General features: G+C 41.0%; 1 protein-coding gene across 5 annotated transcripts in view; it reads left to right on the top strand.

Annotated features, from left to right (window-relative positions):
* Positions 1-16,270, top strand: part of KCNU1 (potassium calcium-activated channel subfamily U member 1) — a 172,943-nt gene that overhangs the window by 133,361 nt on the left and 23,312 nt on the right. For all 5 annotated transcript variants that reach the window (XR_003794232.1, XR_003794234.1, XR_003794233.1 and 2 more), the window contains exons 22-24: positions 10,697-10,756; positions 12,535-12,631; positions 15,891-16,115. Coding sequence is in view for 2 of the 5 variants with exons in the window: in XM_029226625.1 (XP_029082458.1) it covers positions 10,697-10,756; positions 12,535-12,631; positions 15,891-16,115 (382 nt within the window). In the remaining 3 variants the exon portion in view is untranslated. The remainder of the gene's footprint in view (positions 1-10,696; positions 10,757-12,534; positions 12,632-15,890; positions 16,116-16,270) is intronic.

Here is a 16,270-nt window from a genome sequence, read left to right as displayed (position 1 = left end):
AAGCATGTTAGAATTATAGTTAGTGCATGCAAAAATTTACCATGATGTCAGGGTGTGTTCTAGATCAGGGGGCTAGAAAATTACATGCTACAGGCCAAATCCCCAGCCCCCCACTTGTTTTTATATAATGGCTTGCAATGGCGAAGCAGTTGAATTTGCAGTGACAGTATATCTGTGCTAAATGAATGAAATATACATTGACAGTATCAGATTAGGCATTTATCACAGTATTCCTAATTCAAAAACCCTTGTTACAACAGTTAGAAAAATTTAAAAGACTATCTCATCACAACAGAATTTGCAAACAAAGTTTGTTTATAAGTGGCTCGTTTGGTAGCCAAGCAAGGGAAGTCATTTTCTGATGGTGAGCCAGTTACATTGTATTTGATTGCAGCAGTCAACAAATGTGTCCAGAGAAAATGAAATTGTTTACTACCATACCATTAATCTTTCAGCAAAAATGGTTGCTTGAATAGTTGACGTTAGAAGCCGTATCAGTAGTCATTTAAAAAATAAGGCAAATGATATTGAGTGGTTTCCCTTAGCTCGTTATGACTTGATAAATGTTACTGATACTGTTTAATTGTTGTTTATTAAAGAAGCCAATGCTGAATTTGAAGTAACTGAAAAATTAGCCTTTGTGAATGGTCTGCATGGCACAATTACCACATGAAAATATATTCAGAAAAGGTGAGACAACAGTAATTCATTACAATATGAAGTAGACTCTACTAAGATGTATTGCAAGTGATAGCGGTAAAAATATATGTGCAGCAGAAATTCATAGGCAAATTTACAAAACTTGTGAAATGCAAGGTGTGTACCGACTATGTATATTCATTACATGTATGAATATAATGTATGCGTTTTTCATCAGCTGGAATCTTGTGGAAAATATTTTAATTTATCCTGAGTTATTGGGCCAATAGCATCAGCAGTGAATTTCATTTGCTCTTATGGACTTCACCATTGTTATTTCTGTGAATTCTTTCAGAAATAGAAGCTGAATATCCTGACTTGCCCTATGGCAAAGCCATCTAGGACCTTAGCAGTGGTAAAGATTTATTGGCATTTTTTGAACTCTGGGTCAGGACTGAAATTTTTCTGAATGAGATCTGCCCTTGATCACTTACTGAACACTAAATGGCTTCAAAACTTAGCATTCACTGAAGGTTTGACTGTTTTCCTTAATGAAATCAACATAAAATTAAAAGACAAAACAGCTTATATATGAAACTCATTTTATGATGAAGTCACTAAAATGACAATTATTGTTCTTTGAATCACAACAAACGTCATGCTCTTTTATACATTTCCCATGATGTCAGAAGTTAAAACAAAAGGTGTTATCACTATTTCCATACATATTTCCAATGGATGTATTTTCTGATCTCAGTTCCAGTAGTGTTTGTTTGTTTGTTTGGACTTTGATGCAAGTGCAAGGGAAATTTCTGTATTTTAAGTTCATTTAGCTGTTCAATTGAGGAGTTTCCACCTATCCTTCCATTGCAAGTGGTGAATCTGCCGTATAATGACATGCTAAAGGCAGATATCGAGAGAAGAGTCTAATAATGTCTTCTAAGCGATAAATATACTCAACTAGAATCATATGTTCATGGATCACTATCAGTATTTGGCGGTACCTATCTGTGTGAACATACTTTTCCAAAGATGATAAATCTTTGAATTAAATCTCATTAACATTAACATGTGAACATTTGCAATTGATTTTGATGGTAAGAACACTAACTTTGAATGCCAATTTAGCAAAATACCTTTGAAAATTTATTTCTTTTCATTAGATCTGTAATATGAAAATATATTTATTATGATTATTACTATATTTTGAATATCATCACTAGGAAATTGTGAAAATTTATTTTCGCTCTTGTTATATATCTACACAATATCGGTTTTGTGTCTTGCCCCGCAAGCTTAACATGTTTACTACCTGGCCCTTCACAGAAAAAAATTTTTGATCCTGTTCTAGATAGTTAGGTTGACCAGTATCACATCAGATGTCTGGAAATAAAAGGCAGAGGTTAAGTTCGCAAAGGCATTAATTCTCATCCCAAACTCTTACTAAAAGTTTTGAGTTTAGATTAAAAGGGTGTTGAACAGCTTGGAAAAGTAGAGGTGAATAAAGACTGCTGTGAAGTGCAATAGACTCCTTAATTATATAATCTTAGTTTCCCATTGAAACTAAAAAAATAATATAGAAGATAAAAGAATCAAAGAGTTGAATAAAATCAAGACATCTGAAATTTGTTGTGGTTTTGTTAGACTTTTGCCCTAGAATCCTGAGTAAAAGAGAATGGGTTCCTGGCAGATGGTCAAATTGAAGAGGTTGAGAGAAGATTTCACAAAACATATGTAGTTTTTTTACTTTCACAGAGTGATGAGAGCTCATGCCTAACTTAGAATCTTTTTCCATGGATATTTTGATAGGGAAGAGAAAGAGATTATAAAAAAGAATTTGCATTCTTGCAAAACAGTCCAGAAATGACCCAGCAGGAAGTTAAATATTATTTATATTTGTGTTAAGTATCTGTATAATTCTAAACAGATGCCAGTTTACTCTAGTTTATAAAAGCCAGAGCTTCTTAGCTGAAAACCTTGACAGTGCATTATTTTGAGTCGCCCATTTGGTCTACAAGGGCAATGAAGCCCTCTTCATGCATGTACTTCTGCCTGCTGGGTGACTAGTGGTGGACCATGGGGTGATCTTGTTTGTGCTGTGAGACGTAGCAAGAAAGATGCAAGTCGCAACTCACTTATCAGCATACACCATGGTTCCATGGGACAGGAGACACTTAGGTGTGTGTATGTTTGGTGGTGATTTTTAAATTATAGGAAGGTTCCCAGAAAGGTTGTAGAAACTCTCTTTCTCACTCTCTCTCTCTCTCCCTTTCTCCCTCTCTCCCTCTCTCCCTCCTATAAATGGCTGCACCTAAGTAGACAATTTTGGTAAGGCAATGCATGACTCCCCAAAGTATCTTTCTGGACCTTAGGCAATAGGGAGAAGTGGTGGGGCATCCAGATGGCTTCTTTTTTCTTTTTCTTTTTTTTTTTTTAACATCTTTATTGGAGTATAATTGCTTTACAATGGTGTGTTAGTTTCTGCTGTATAACAAAGTGAATCAGCTATACATATACATATATCCCCATATCTCTTCTCTCATGCATCTCCCTCCCTCCCACCCTCCCTATTCCACCCCTCTAGGCGGTCACAAAGCACCAAGCTGATCTCCCTGTGCTATGCGGCTGCTTCCCACTAGCTATCTATTTTACATTTGGTAGTGTATATATGTCCATGCCACTCTCTCACCTTGTCCCAGATTACCCTTCCCCCTCCCCATGTCCTCAAGTCCATTCTCTAGTAGGTCTATGTCTTTATTCCCATCCTGCCCCTAGGTTTTTCATGACCTTTTTTTTTTTTTTTAAGATTCCATATACATGTGTTAGCATACGGTATTTGTTTTTCTCTTTCTGACTTACTTCACTCTGTATTACAGTCTCTAGGTCCTTCCACCTCACTACAAATGACTCAATTTCGTTTCTTTTTATGGCTGAGTAATATTCCATTGTATATATGTGCCACATCTTCTTTATCCATTCATCTGTTGATGGACACTTAGGTTGCTTCCATGTCCTGGCTATTGGAAATAGAGCTGCAATGAACATTGTGGTACATGACTCTTTTTGAATTATGGTTTTCTCAGGGTATATGCCCAGTAGTGGGATTGCTGGGTCATATGGTAGTTCTATTTTTAGTTTTTTAAGGAACCTCCATAGTGGCTGTATCAATTTACATTCCCACCAACAGTGCAAGAGGGTTCCCTTTTCTCCACACCCTCTCCAGCATTTATTGTTTGTAGATTTTTTGGTGATGACCATTCTGACTGGTGTGAGGTGATATCTCATTCCAGATGGTTTCTTGATGCAACAGACCTCAGCTTCAAGAAATCCAGAAATGAATGTCACCTATGTAGTCACACATACGAAAAGTCAAGTACTTGATGTGCTGCAGAAACTTAATCTCAGAGGCGAACAAGGCAGTATGAGCATCCTCCTCCTTTCCCATTGTTCTCATTCATCTTTAATGTAAAGACCTAAAACACAGGGGACATCTCAGTAACAGTGCTCGAGACCTTCCTTCCCTCTCACCCTGTGACTCCTGTCTCCCACCTAAAAACCCCAACTCTTACCTTTCACCCCTAAAAACAGCCCAACTTTAATCACTTCTTCTTGTTAAAGAACACTAACCACAACCATTTCCCTCCCACCAGAGACCACTAATTCTAACTTTTCACCTTTAATCAAGGCTGGCCACTTTTAAAGAATAGCCATCTTGCAACACATAGCAGGGGAGGAGGGCTCCGTGTCACAACTGATTCCAAGTGGCGTCCATCTCCATTCTCTCCGTTGCTGCTTGACAGGTCACGGGTGCTAAGGACAATGCTGTAGCACCCAGAATGCCTTTATTCCATAGGCTTCCCTCCAGAGATGGCTTCCAGATGTGGGGAAGTTTTTAAAGTCTGTGGTCCTCGACACATCATTAGGTCCTCCCAATGTTTCCAAAAATCTGTAATCACCAGCATACTAATAATTTGTCTCCATTTTGACCTTCAGCCCCAGGGATTTCAGAGAAACTAAGGAATGTGGATGAGAAGACTTCACAAATAACACCCTTTTAACAGAAAAAAAAAAAATCCAGTAGTGTCCACGTATCCAGGAATTATGTCCTCTACACAGTTTGTGTACCTTTCGGTTTGATACCCTTCCCTCTCTTTCTCTTTCTCTCTGTCACACACACACGCACACCCAGGCACTCACGCACACCCACACCTGTAACATTTTGATGGATGCTATGTTTTCCCCTCCTAGTGTCTTTGGTGGGGGGTATTCTTATTAGTAATTGTCAAGGCCAAGCCTCTCAACCCACCGCATAAGGAAAGCATTTCTGTCACCCTAATCTCTGACCCAGGCTCAATCCCTTAAAACCTTAGAAAGTATATCAATACAATGAAAAATGAACTAGTTTTCAGATATTTCAAATTCCTATCTCCCACTTCCGTTATCTCCCCACAAAAAGTAATAGTCTTTTGCCTGAAATTTGCATTTGTCTCATGTAATGTGTTTTTTAAGATCAAAAGTATTGGAATAACTGACTTAATCGTTCATCTCCTAGTCCATTGAACAGGGAAGATTGTATCCCATACTGTCTAAGGGAGGAAAATATTTTTCATTCAGATCAACTTCTGTGTTCACTGTGTCGTTCGATATTTAGAAAGTGTTGGAAAGGGCACCTGAAAATACAACCTCATTCTGAAAAGATTGGCTGAGGAATTCTTTCCCAGGAGAGGTGAGGCTTGCCCTGTGCCCTGGGCTACGCTGCCCAGGGCACAGACTCCAGCCTTTATTAAAGTAGCTGCTGCTCCGGGTATTGTCTCATTTGTCCTCACATTGTAGGAAATCCCAAATGCAATATCCATAAAATATCAATAGAAAGGGATTTAAATGAGGGTCCATCTGGGGAATGGGTGAGGAAGAGGAAATTGTCCTTGTTTATCTTTCTCCTCCATTTCCCGTCTGGTAACAATTTTAAGTTCTTAGATGCCTACATGAATGCTTTCACAGAATACGCTCTGCAGAGAATCTGTCAGTTTACACCCATCAGAAATAAAGCAAAACTTAGCAGAGAGATGTCACGTGTGAGCTCAGATTTGGGTTTATCTAATGGAAACACCCTCCCCTTCTTGCCTTAACCTGGGCCAGGGCCATTCTGACCTCGGGTCTAACTTCTAAGGCAAGAGGGTGGAAAAAATGTCTTTGCGGAGATTTCAAATGGTAAACATGGAAAACAGAGGCCATGGATTTGATAGACTCCATCTGGAAAGCAGCATTTAAAGGCAAACAGAGCACCCTACTCACAGCTGATTTGGTTTACACTAGAACACAGTTTACATTCTCCTGTGTAGACTGAAATGAGATTACACTGAATACAATGATGTCCTGAAGTTTAACACCTCTCTTTTTTAAAATATCATTTTCAGATTTTTAAAAAATCATACCAACACTCTTTACCACTAAAGTCAATAATTCCTCAATAACTTAGGGAAGATGTTGTATATGCCAGGAATTAGGAGACAGGAACAAGAGGGAATCTGGAAGATACAATTTGCTGGAACCTTCTTGTCATAAAACCTCCAGGGCTCCAGCCACCCAACTGTCTTTCCTTCCATTGAACATCAGCCAGAATTACCTATAAATGTGGAGGTGTGGAAGGTGTTCTGGGCACAGCATTTCAAGGCTTTATTCTTCCTTCCCCCTTCTTCCTCTCTCTAGGAGCTTTTCAGATTATCAGGGAAAAGTATCCCCATTCTGGCCGTCGAGTGACCAGTGTTAGTACTGAAGTCTCTTGTCCGGAACACCAGAGTCTTAAGCCAACCAGCAGAGTCGGTTATCCTAGCTGCCCCACAATGGGTTTCCTTTTTTTTTTTTTTTTTATTAATTTTTATTGGAGTATAGTTGATTTACAATGTTGTATTAGTTTCTGCTGTACAGCAAAGTGAGTCAATTATACATATACATATATCCACTCTTTTTTTAGATTCTTTTCCCATATAGGCCATTCACAGAGCACTGAGTAGAGTTCCCTGTGCTATACAGTAGGTTCTCATTAGTTATCTGTGTTATATATAGTAGTGTGTATATGTCAATCCCAACCTCCCAGTTTATCCCTCCCACCCCCAGGTTTCTTATTCCCCTCCTTCCCTAAGGTTTCCCACATGACTACCAAGAGGGCTTGGAGCTTTGGAGATAACCAGCCTGCTGTCAACGTATGTCACGCCCTATGAGATTTTTGTGGCAGGCTTTCTCACTTTTTACCCAGTAAATGAGGCTCAGCAAGGAGATCTGGTCAAGCTGCGGGTGGTAGACGCAGAGCCTGGTGTTCCCTTTCCCCTTCTCGTCAAAAAGGACGTGATCACAGAGCCTTTTTTTTTGTGCTGTACGCGGGCCTCTCACTGTTGTGGCCTCTCCCGTTGCGGAGCACAGGCTCCGGACGCGCAGGCTCAGCGGCCATGGCTCACGGGCCCAGCCGCTCCACGGCATGTGGGATCCTCCTGGACCGGGGCACGAACCCGTGTCCCCTGCATCGGCAGGCGGACCCCCAACCACTGCGCCACCAGGGAAGCCCCCACAGAGCCCTTTTTAACAGGGAAAGTGAGTTGTGCCCGTCACCCTCCTGAGCACCTTCCCCGGTTGCTTGGTCCTGAGGCTTCTCAGCGCTCACAGGAGCCCTTTTCTACTTGCCCATGCCCAGGTTCCTAGGCGAATGGGCTGCAAAAAATAATCCACATTTTTACGCCTTATGTTTCCCTCCAAAGTAGAAATAATGCTTTGTAATGAGTAAGCGGCATCCAGGTGAAACCCAGAAAAATGAAATCATAATATGACCATAAAGACTCATATTCTGAAGTTTGACTATAGCGTGTGTGTATGTGTATAGAGGTGTGTGTATATGTGTGTTATGTGTATAGAGGTGTATGTGTGTAAGTCTGAGAGAGAGGTGGGGGGAAGCAGAGATTATACAGCGTGCCCTCACATTCCTAAATTTTAGGTGATTTCCTCTTTCCCAGAACACAAAAGGTGGTAGTCAGAATTGACGATAAATGACTACTTCCAGGTTAAGTGTGAACTGCATAGCCTTGTCACTACCTGTGCCAGAGTCCCTGGGGAGAAGATAGTTGTAGCCTGCGAGATACAGAATCCTCAGCAGCACCAAAGGCATCCTGGGACTGAGAATTTTCCCTCCATTTTTGGTGGGAACTTGATGGCTGCTTTCAAGAGGCAGTAGCAAGGGATTTTTCCAAAGAGTGAACCAAGAAGGGCACTGAAACTCCTGGAAACAGGCACACGTCCCTCCTCTCCTCCCCAGCGCTCAGCCAAGGGACTTGTCCTTCTCTCTGTGCTAAGACTTGATGAAACATGTTGTTTTTATTCACCTCAAGTCTTGAGCAAAAAGTATATTGTTCTGCATCCAGGCGAGAAAACTCTCTCCTAAGAATTTACAAGCCACCTGTGGAGTTTGAAAGAGGTTTCAGATGGAATGGTCACGCGCCAGGATTTCCTAACACATCCAAAAATGAGACCTGCGAAGACAAAAAAAAAGGAACTGTAGGTGCTTTTGAGCTTTCTAATAGATATTGTGAAAGGGAGGATCTCATCCATTGGTGGATCATTTTCAAGAATAATCTGAGTCAAGTCTGTTTGTTGGAGGAAATAAGGAAGCAGACCTACACTCTAGGAAATCACGCTTCCTGACCTGGCACTGATACCTACCCCCCACCTTCTTAATGGAGGTTTCCCTGCATGGCTGGATCTCTGTCTCATCGGGTGCCACCATTGGAAACAAAAGGCACATGGTGCTTCATTTATATTTTCCTTTAACTGATAGGATTCATACAAGATAAGTTGCTATGGGCACAGGAGGAATAGAAGTTCTCTTCAGAATGGTTCCAGAAAGCAGAGAGGAAAGGAGCCTGCCTTCCTTAGCTGAGCTATGTCCAAGCTTGTGCTCACAAGACATTTGCTTCATGAATATCAAAGTAGCCTGAAGAAGGCAGTTGCCAGCAAAGAAAGCTGGCGGCTTCCTTCACATATGGCTCTGCCCATCCACAGGTCCTCACCCAGCACACTCAGCCTCTCGGCTTCCAAAGGTGGAAGGCAAGACCTGACTGAGGACATTTCAGGGTCCGTTACCACCTTGGTTCTCCCAGGGAAGGTACCACACTTTGCTCGGACAGTAAGAAGCCTATCTTGTGACTAGTGAACCAACCCCACCATCACCCCAACCATGTCCTGCTGAGGGCACTCTCTGATAACTCCCACCTTATTTCTCCCAGCCTGTCTTATACAGAAAGACCCCCTCACCCAAGAGGCTTCTCCCTGTGGTCAAGATGTGGCTTTTCTTCTTTGCCCTGAATGACCTGGATGGTGCCCTGTGGCTACCTTTCCCTCCAATAGAGTCAGCCTTTATGATACAATCCTTGTTTCCAAGTTCTAAGACCGCTAGTACTGCACATTCTCATAGATGATTTATTAGTCTCTCTAGGGAAGTATATTTCTGAAAGAATCATGTCGTTTGCAAGGCATATGGCAGAAGGGAGCTTTAGTTAAGGGATGGTGAGCTGAATCGCATCAGGTTTTGCTTTGGCAAGGACACTGGATGGATGCCTTTATGATGAAGTGGGTCTCCTCCAGCCTTTTCTTTAATGCAGGTCTCCAGCAGGTGTTTCCTCTAAGGCATATCTGTTTTCCATAACGTCAGAATGAAGAAAGATGTTTTCTGTGACATCTTGGCTACATAGATCATGCTTTTTATTATGATAGAAAAGTGTACAGTGATTTATTTGCTACTCTGAGTCAAGTTAAATGTGCTTGGGAGAAGATCATCTTCTATCTGCCAAAAGGGCCTTTCATTTCCAGACCAAGGACTCTTTATTCATTATGGGGGGTGGGCGCTGGGAAAGGAAGCATTAGAAGAAGTGGCAAAAGAGCTGAAGAAAGTGACCAGAAGAAAAGTAGGGGAAGTTATTTTAGACAGGGGTGCTGAGGGCAGAGAGCAGGAAGCCACCTCCTGAAGGTAGCTTGGGTATATTATATCAACACCTGAGGGACGGTGTCTAGGAAACTACACATGGAGAGAAACAAGCTGCTATGAATGAGTAACACAGCCAATTCTCCAAATCCTGATAAAAATCAAAACCAGACTAGGGTCTTGGTGTGCTCCCCTTAACAAGCTTGGCATAAAGCCATCACCGTGGTCCTGTCTAGCCATCACCATTAAGAGAGCCTGTGTGGCTTTTAGGATGCTGAGTTGGGACTCATGACTTATGGATATTTAAACCACAAAAAGCTGTTAATTTGAATTAGCAAGATAACTCATTTTGGTCAAGCTGACCTTGAGGCTTAACTTTACAACATCTTCTGCCTAGGTAGATGACTAGAATCCACTAACTTTGTAGGTAGGTCTCAAATGGAGAGGGAAATAAAGGATTGCACCTAGTCCTTGGCTGATCTCATTAGCAGTTAGCCTCTCTACTTTTCTAAACCCTTCTCCAGTGCCTCAAGTCCCCCACCCCAGCTTCTCTGTCTGGGTCCTCTCTCTATCCCATTAGGTTAGGTCTGATGTTGGTCTAAGTTAAAGTTCCTTTGTCTGAAAAAGTATGACTTCAGATACTAGTTTAGAAACTAACCTGGTTAAAGAAAGCAAAATACTTACGTTGGAGCTGAGTCTTTGAACCAGGTGTTGAATAACAAGCTGTATTAATTCACAGGGGAAACCCCTAACCCTTCAGCACAAAGAACAATAGGTCATATTAGTCCCAGGATGTATAGTAAAATCTCACGGGAGAACGCTGTCATAAGCTGCTGGTTACCGGGACTGAACCTATAGTGTGACATAGTACAGCACATCAGAAAAGGCATTTCAAGGCGTAGTAACAGATGTTTTTAAGTAGTAAGTACCTAAGTAAATAGTAAAAGTTTTTGTGAAGTGTGCGAAAAACACTGGATTATACAAATTTTAAAGGATATCTCTTTTGCAAGACTTTGCAGAACCTTTGGTATGCTAAGCTGTGGGGTGAATTTCAAAGAGCGGATACTTTTCTAAAAATTTGTTTGCTTACAGAAATCATTTCCTCGAGACTTCTCCAGCTGCTAATATTATGGAACGTGCATTTTGGAAAAGGTATTTGTATTAGGATAGGGCAGACTAATGCTGTGGGAGCAACCGTGAAATCTCAGTGGCTTAGCGCAACAACGGTGTCCTTCGTGTTCACGTTACATGTCCAGCGCAGGTCAAGGAGGCAGGGACTCGGCTCCACGTAGTCACTCATGTACTCAGGCTGGCCATTTCTGCAGCAGGTTGGGAGGGAGCTTGAAGAATCACATGAGGGCTTCTCCCTACATCAGCCATCACTTCTCACATGTCATTGGCCAGAATGAATCATGTGGCCCCACCTAACCCACCCATCTGCTAAGGCAGGAAAGGAAAACTGGGCATTGTGTAATGCCCAGTAATCTCAGCAATTACTGTAATGCCCAGTAATCTCAGCATTATATTCAAGTGTCAGCTTTACAGTCTGTTAGCTCTTTGACTTTTATCCGTAACTAAGGGGTGTTCTTTAAAGTCTCTGAAAGAGACAGAAATGCTCAGCAGATATTTCAGATGCTTCCCATGTTCCTCAGCCCTGTAAAGTCAGCAGGAGCCATGTGACTCATTCTGGCCAATGAAATGTGAGCCATGTGACTGGTTCTGGCCAATGAAATGTGAGCCATGTGTGACTTATTCTGGCCAATGAAATGTGAGCCATGTGTGACTCTTTCTGGCCAATGAAATGTGAGCCATGTGACTCGTTCTGGCCAATGAAATGTGAGGTGCAATGACTTGTCGATTTGGGCCAAGGCAGTTAAATGCCTGGGCTCATCTCTCTCTCTTCTCTTGCCTTAATGACCAAGGGGGATGCATGTTCCAGGGGGTGTACCCTTAAGATGGTAGAGCCTCTGTCCCCCTAAGACTCTGAATGGCTGTGTAGAGCAGAGTAAATACATAGTGTGGGTGAGAAATAACCTGTTTTGGGTTAAGCCCTTGAGATTTGAGGTTGTTTCTGCAGTCTATGCCTGGATTCTCTCGGCTTGAACAGGTCCTTTCTAACCCAAACCTCTCTGTGATTCTTGAAGGGTTTCCTTTCTTCTCTCACAAGCACATATATATTCCTTGGGATGGGAGTGGGATTTTTCAAAAGCTCCTCAAACCCTTTTGGTGATTGAATACATGACATGACAAGCATTGTGCCTGATGGCAATGTAGGGTGATTACATGGAAGGCTTTGCCGAGACTTAGACCAAGGTTTGAGCAAATTTTAGTCAAATGAAGGCCGGTCATGGAAGCTGTAAAGGATGCAAAATGCATTTAATAAGTAAGGATGTTTCAAAAGAGACCCATAAGAAAAGATATGGAAAGGAGACAAGAGGAAAACAGGTTAAGGAGAGAGGTATACCACTCATGATTCAATCTCACGGCCTTTTAAGTTCTGTATTCAGGTGCGCAAAACACCTCTCATGATTTCTCCCAAGCAGCAGTAGCATCAGAACGGTAGCAAAATTAAGAACAGATGTGACCACCCTCAAGGCAGTTAATCTAAGTTAGAAAGAGAGACTGGTGTGTCTGTTAAACATACACACACACACGTACACACACACGTACGCACACACACACACACACACACAGTTCTTGATGGCTTTTGCCCAAGGTGCTTAGTATGTCTTCAGCTGTGAAGACATTCAGCCCCTTGGTGTCTGTCCTTCAGACATGCATCTCTATTTGGGGGTCTCATAGACCCGAGGTCATCTTCCTTATGTTATTCTTCACTTTGGGCTTGAGGGTCCAGTGAGTCTGACGTCATGCTTTGTTACACCAGAGCCCCAAGTGTTCCCAGGCTAACTTTCTACATTCTCCGTATCTAGGGCTTTTCTATACGAAATGGAGCGAGAGTCTGACAGCCTCGATAGCAGTGGCATGTTTCACTGGTGCAAAGCCACCCCTTTGGACAAAATGATTCTGGTAGGTGATCTTGTACCAAATCTCAGGTAAAATAAAGCTCCTTTAGGGTAGATGATGTCCTTCCACTAGTCATAAGCACCTGCCCTTTCTCTTTGTAAACGGTGAATTTTGAAGGAAAAACATACCTCATGAGCCACGTGAATGTACGCAGAATAACAGATGTGGCATTTGACAAAGGCCATGTGGGTAATATGATGCCGGGATTTTAAATAATTAGATCAGATTCTTCAACTACTTTTCCCCTCCTTTAATAGTTTAGCTGAGTCAGTTATTCAGAATAATGTTCTCCTGAAACTTTGCTGTTTTGCTAGTAAATCTAATTGATTTAAATGCACCAGGAGAACAGACTATTTACAAGAACTCTGTGGTCTTTCTTTTTTTAATTAAATAAAAATTCCCTTAATTAGTTTTTAAAGTTTGGATTTTCTATAGTATTTTTTCTTGAAGGTGGTTATACTTAAACACATTAGCAAAGGATGTATCTCCAAAATGCTCAGTTCTCCCACCCCACACAGCATGAGGGAATCCTTATAGATGCTAGAATCCTGTCCTTGTCTCTGTCCTCTTAAGGAGACAAACTAATTCAGCTCACTGAAATGCCAGCAACCAAGATGCAAAAAGCCTTGCATATTATCCCAGGCTCTGATACCTGCATTATGGATCCCCATCTGTTCTCATTTTCCAGAGTTGGAAACTCAAGGATAATCTCAGTGGTTTACCTTGCAAGCAGTAGCTGGTAAATTTAAGTAATAAAAGATGAGTTTTTTAATTAAAAATAAACTAATAAAAGATGTCTGCATGTTGTAAGAACCCTATATAATTTGTTCAACTGTGATTAATGGATAATTTTGTATTTTTCTTGCTTTCCAAAAGTAGTTTAGTTCACTTTTTTTCTGTTAAACACACACACACACACACACACACAATTTTGTAGCTCAGTGCCAATGTCCTGACAGAATATGTTCCAATTTTTGTAAAAAGCATGATCAATCATTTGATCAGAAGTACAAAATTGTCAGAGCTGTCATATCAACTGGAAAACTGTTAGGGCTGCTGAAACTCCCCATTTTAGCAAGTATGTCTTATTCTGAATGAAACAAAATAAACATCCGTTGAGCAGGAAGGCAAACATGTTTCCAGTGGGAGGGAAATCTTTAGAAAGGTTGGAAGGGGGTTGCAGATGGAAGCATCCAGGAGACCAAGAGATGGCAATAGCAGACATTTTCTTATACCCTATTTACTGAGCCCGCAGACAGGTTGCTGTGATAGAGCAACTCTATGTGGAATATAGTTCAGAACACCAGCTGAGTCTTCTGATAAATTTAGAAGGGCTTCTAGTTTAAGAAATCCTAAGAGTTTTGAAACTGTGACTATAGAGGAGAAATGTCCAGATTACAAAATTTGGGCCAACTTTGAACTTGGTTTGGTTTGCAGAAAAGTCAAATGGAAGTTGTCGATTTGTTACTTGGAGCAAATAGTGCATCCTCCCCTTCCCCCCAAAAGCCACCATCTTTCTCAATTGGGAGACAGTTTTATGCTGCAGTTCCTTGGAGAAATTACCTCTCTAGCTGTGCCCATTAATTGCACTCTGCCGTGTATCTCGTTCCTAATTGTTTAGGTCTACTAAAAAGAGCAGTTTCTGGACTTCAGTCCTGTTACGTTAAATACTGTTGGAGGCTTCATTATTCAAGTTAAAACTAATCGAATTAGCCAGAGACAATTATTCAATAGATTTGGTTAAGATTCATATCACTCTCTGGAAAGGCTCTCCAGACAAGTAGCTTCGTTTCCCACAGGGCCATTTCCTTTGGAATTTCCCAGTCTATGCTCATTGGACAAACTATGCTATTTCCCAGTCTATGCTAATTGGACAAACTCTAATTGTTGAGATGTCAGATGTGACTTATTTATCCTGTTAGATTTCAGCAGCCCCTGTTTCATAGAAGCTTGTCCTTTAACCCAGCAAAAAACTGGCATTAGGATGAATGATACATCCCTTTGAAATATCCTGAATCTTCGTGTGCTCGGGAGGGTAGAACACACTCAAACAGGAAGTGCTTGTAAATATATTTAACAAGTTCTCTACCAGCTTCCAAGGGTCCTCCTCTGAAAATCTAGGAATTCAGTGAGATTCAGATTTGATTAAATAGTTTTTGGACAACTATAGGAGCCGAGCGCTGAACTTTCAATATATTATTTAATTTCCACAACGAATTAACTTTTATTTATTTTTAAACCATTTAAACAAAGAAATTAGGGGTCAGTGAGGTTAACTAGTTTGTTTATGGTCATACGCTAATGACTACCAGAATACAAAATCACTGCTTATTCTACCTATCCCAGCACAGTGAGAGTAAGACATTGACTCATTCCCTGAAATCAATCACAGAGACTTAAAATAAGTTTCCTACAGGACTATCATCCCTTTCTCTAAAGTTACACTTATTGTTTTTAAAAGTCTCTATGAATGTGGGGAAACCTAATCTAAATATCCATCACGTGTATTATTTTGTCTTCAACTTAAAATTATAGGGGAGATGTTAAAAATTGGCCATGCTGATAAGAGTATGAGACATATTGAAATGTTTGGGATCAAATGGAACTTTTGTAACCTTCACATTTACTTTGTGCACTTTTCATGATAAATTTCCTGAACTCTGGAATCTATTGAATCTGGGCAGTGTAGTCGGTGAGGCCATATGAAATTGCCAATATTCAACCATTTTTGACCCAGAAAAAAGGCAGTTTCATATGGTTCACGCTAATATGTATATTTTCATATGTATGAAAATCCGCTGAAAACTGCAGCACGTCGTACGGCTGGGGGTTTTTCAGGGCTCGCTAGAAGACAAGTTTAGCAATGGGATTTGGAATGTTTTCGTTTTTCAGTGAGTCGTCCTATAGCACATACGAGGCTAAAAACATATAATGAAAATGAGAGCTGTTTTCCCCATTTGGTTCAATGATTTCATGATTTCAATGATGCCGATCTGAGTTTGCACTGAGGCACTCCAGGCTAACAGAGAACTGGAAAAAGCGAAATAAGAAGGAACTCCCGGAAAAGATACATAGTTTAATTGTCCCATAGTGGATAAGTTCCATGTTTTTTATGAGTAATTTGCAAAATCCGATCATCCTTATGAAAGTGCTAGTGTGAATGTAAATACCAAGAAGAGTTGGGATGTGGGGAAGGAGCCCTCTTTAAAGGACTCTCATCTTGTTTCTAAAAATGACCAGACTCTGGCCTGCTTATACTTAGAATCGAACTGAGAAGTCAAAACATGAGTTTCGGAACCACATTGTAGCGTGTGTCTTTGGAGATGCCCACTCAACACTGATGGGGCTTCGGAATTTTGTAATGCCATTGAGAGCTAGCAGCTATACCCGTCAGGAGCTGAAGGACATTGTGTTCGTTGGGTCTCTGGATTACCTGCAAAGAGAATGGCGATTTCTCCAGAATTTTCCCCAGATATACATTCTGCCTGTAAGTGTCACAGTAAGGGATAGTGAATATTTATAATGATAATAATACTAACAGTACTAGGATTAATAATGATAATAATAATAACAAATCAGTAGTAGCTTGCAGTTACACAGTGCTTACTGGTACCAGAAACTGTTCTAAGCATTTTGCACGTA

The sequence above is a fragment of the Monodon monoceros genome, unplaced genomic scaffold (assembly GCF_005190385.1).
Source record: "Monodon monoceros isolate NGI ecotype Baffin Bay Population unplaced genomic scaffold, NGI_Narwhal_1 Super_Scaffold_17, whole genome shotgun sequence".
In the NCBI taxonomy this organism is placed as follows: Eukaryota; Metazoa; Chordata; class Mammalia; order Artiodactyla; family Monodontidae; genus Monodon; species Monodon monoceros.
This window is presented reverse-complemented; position numbering and strand designations above follow the sequence as displayed.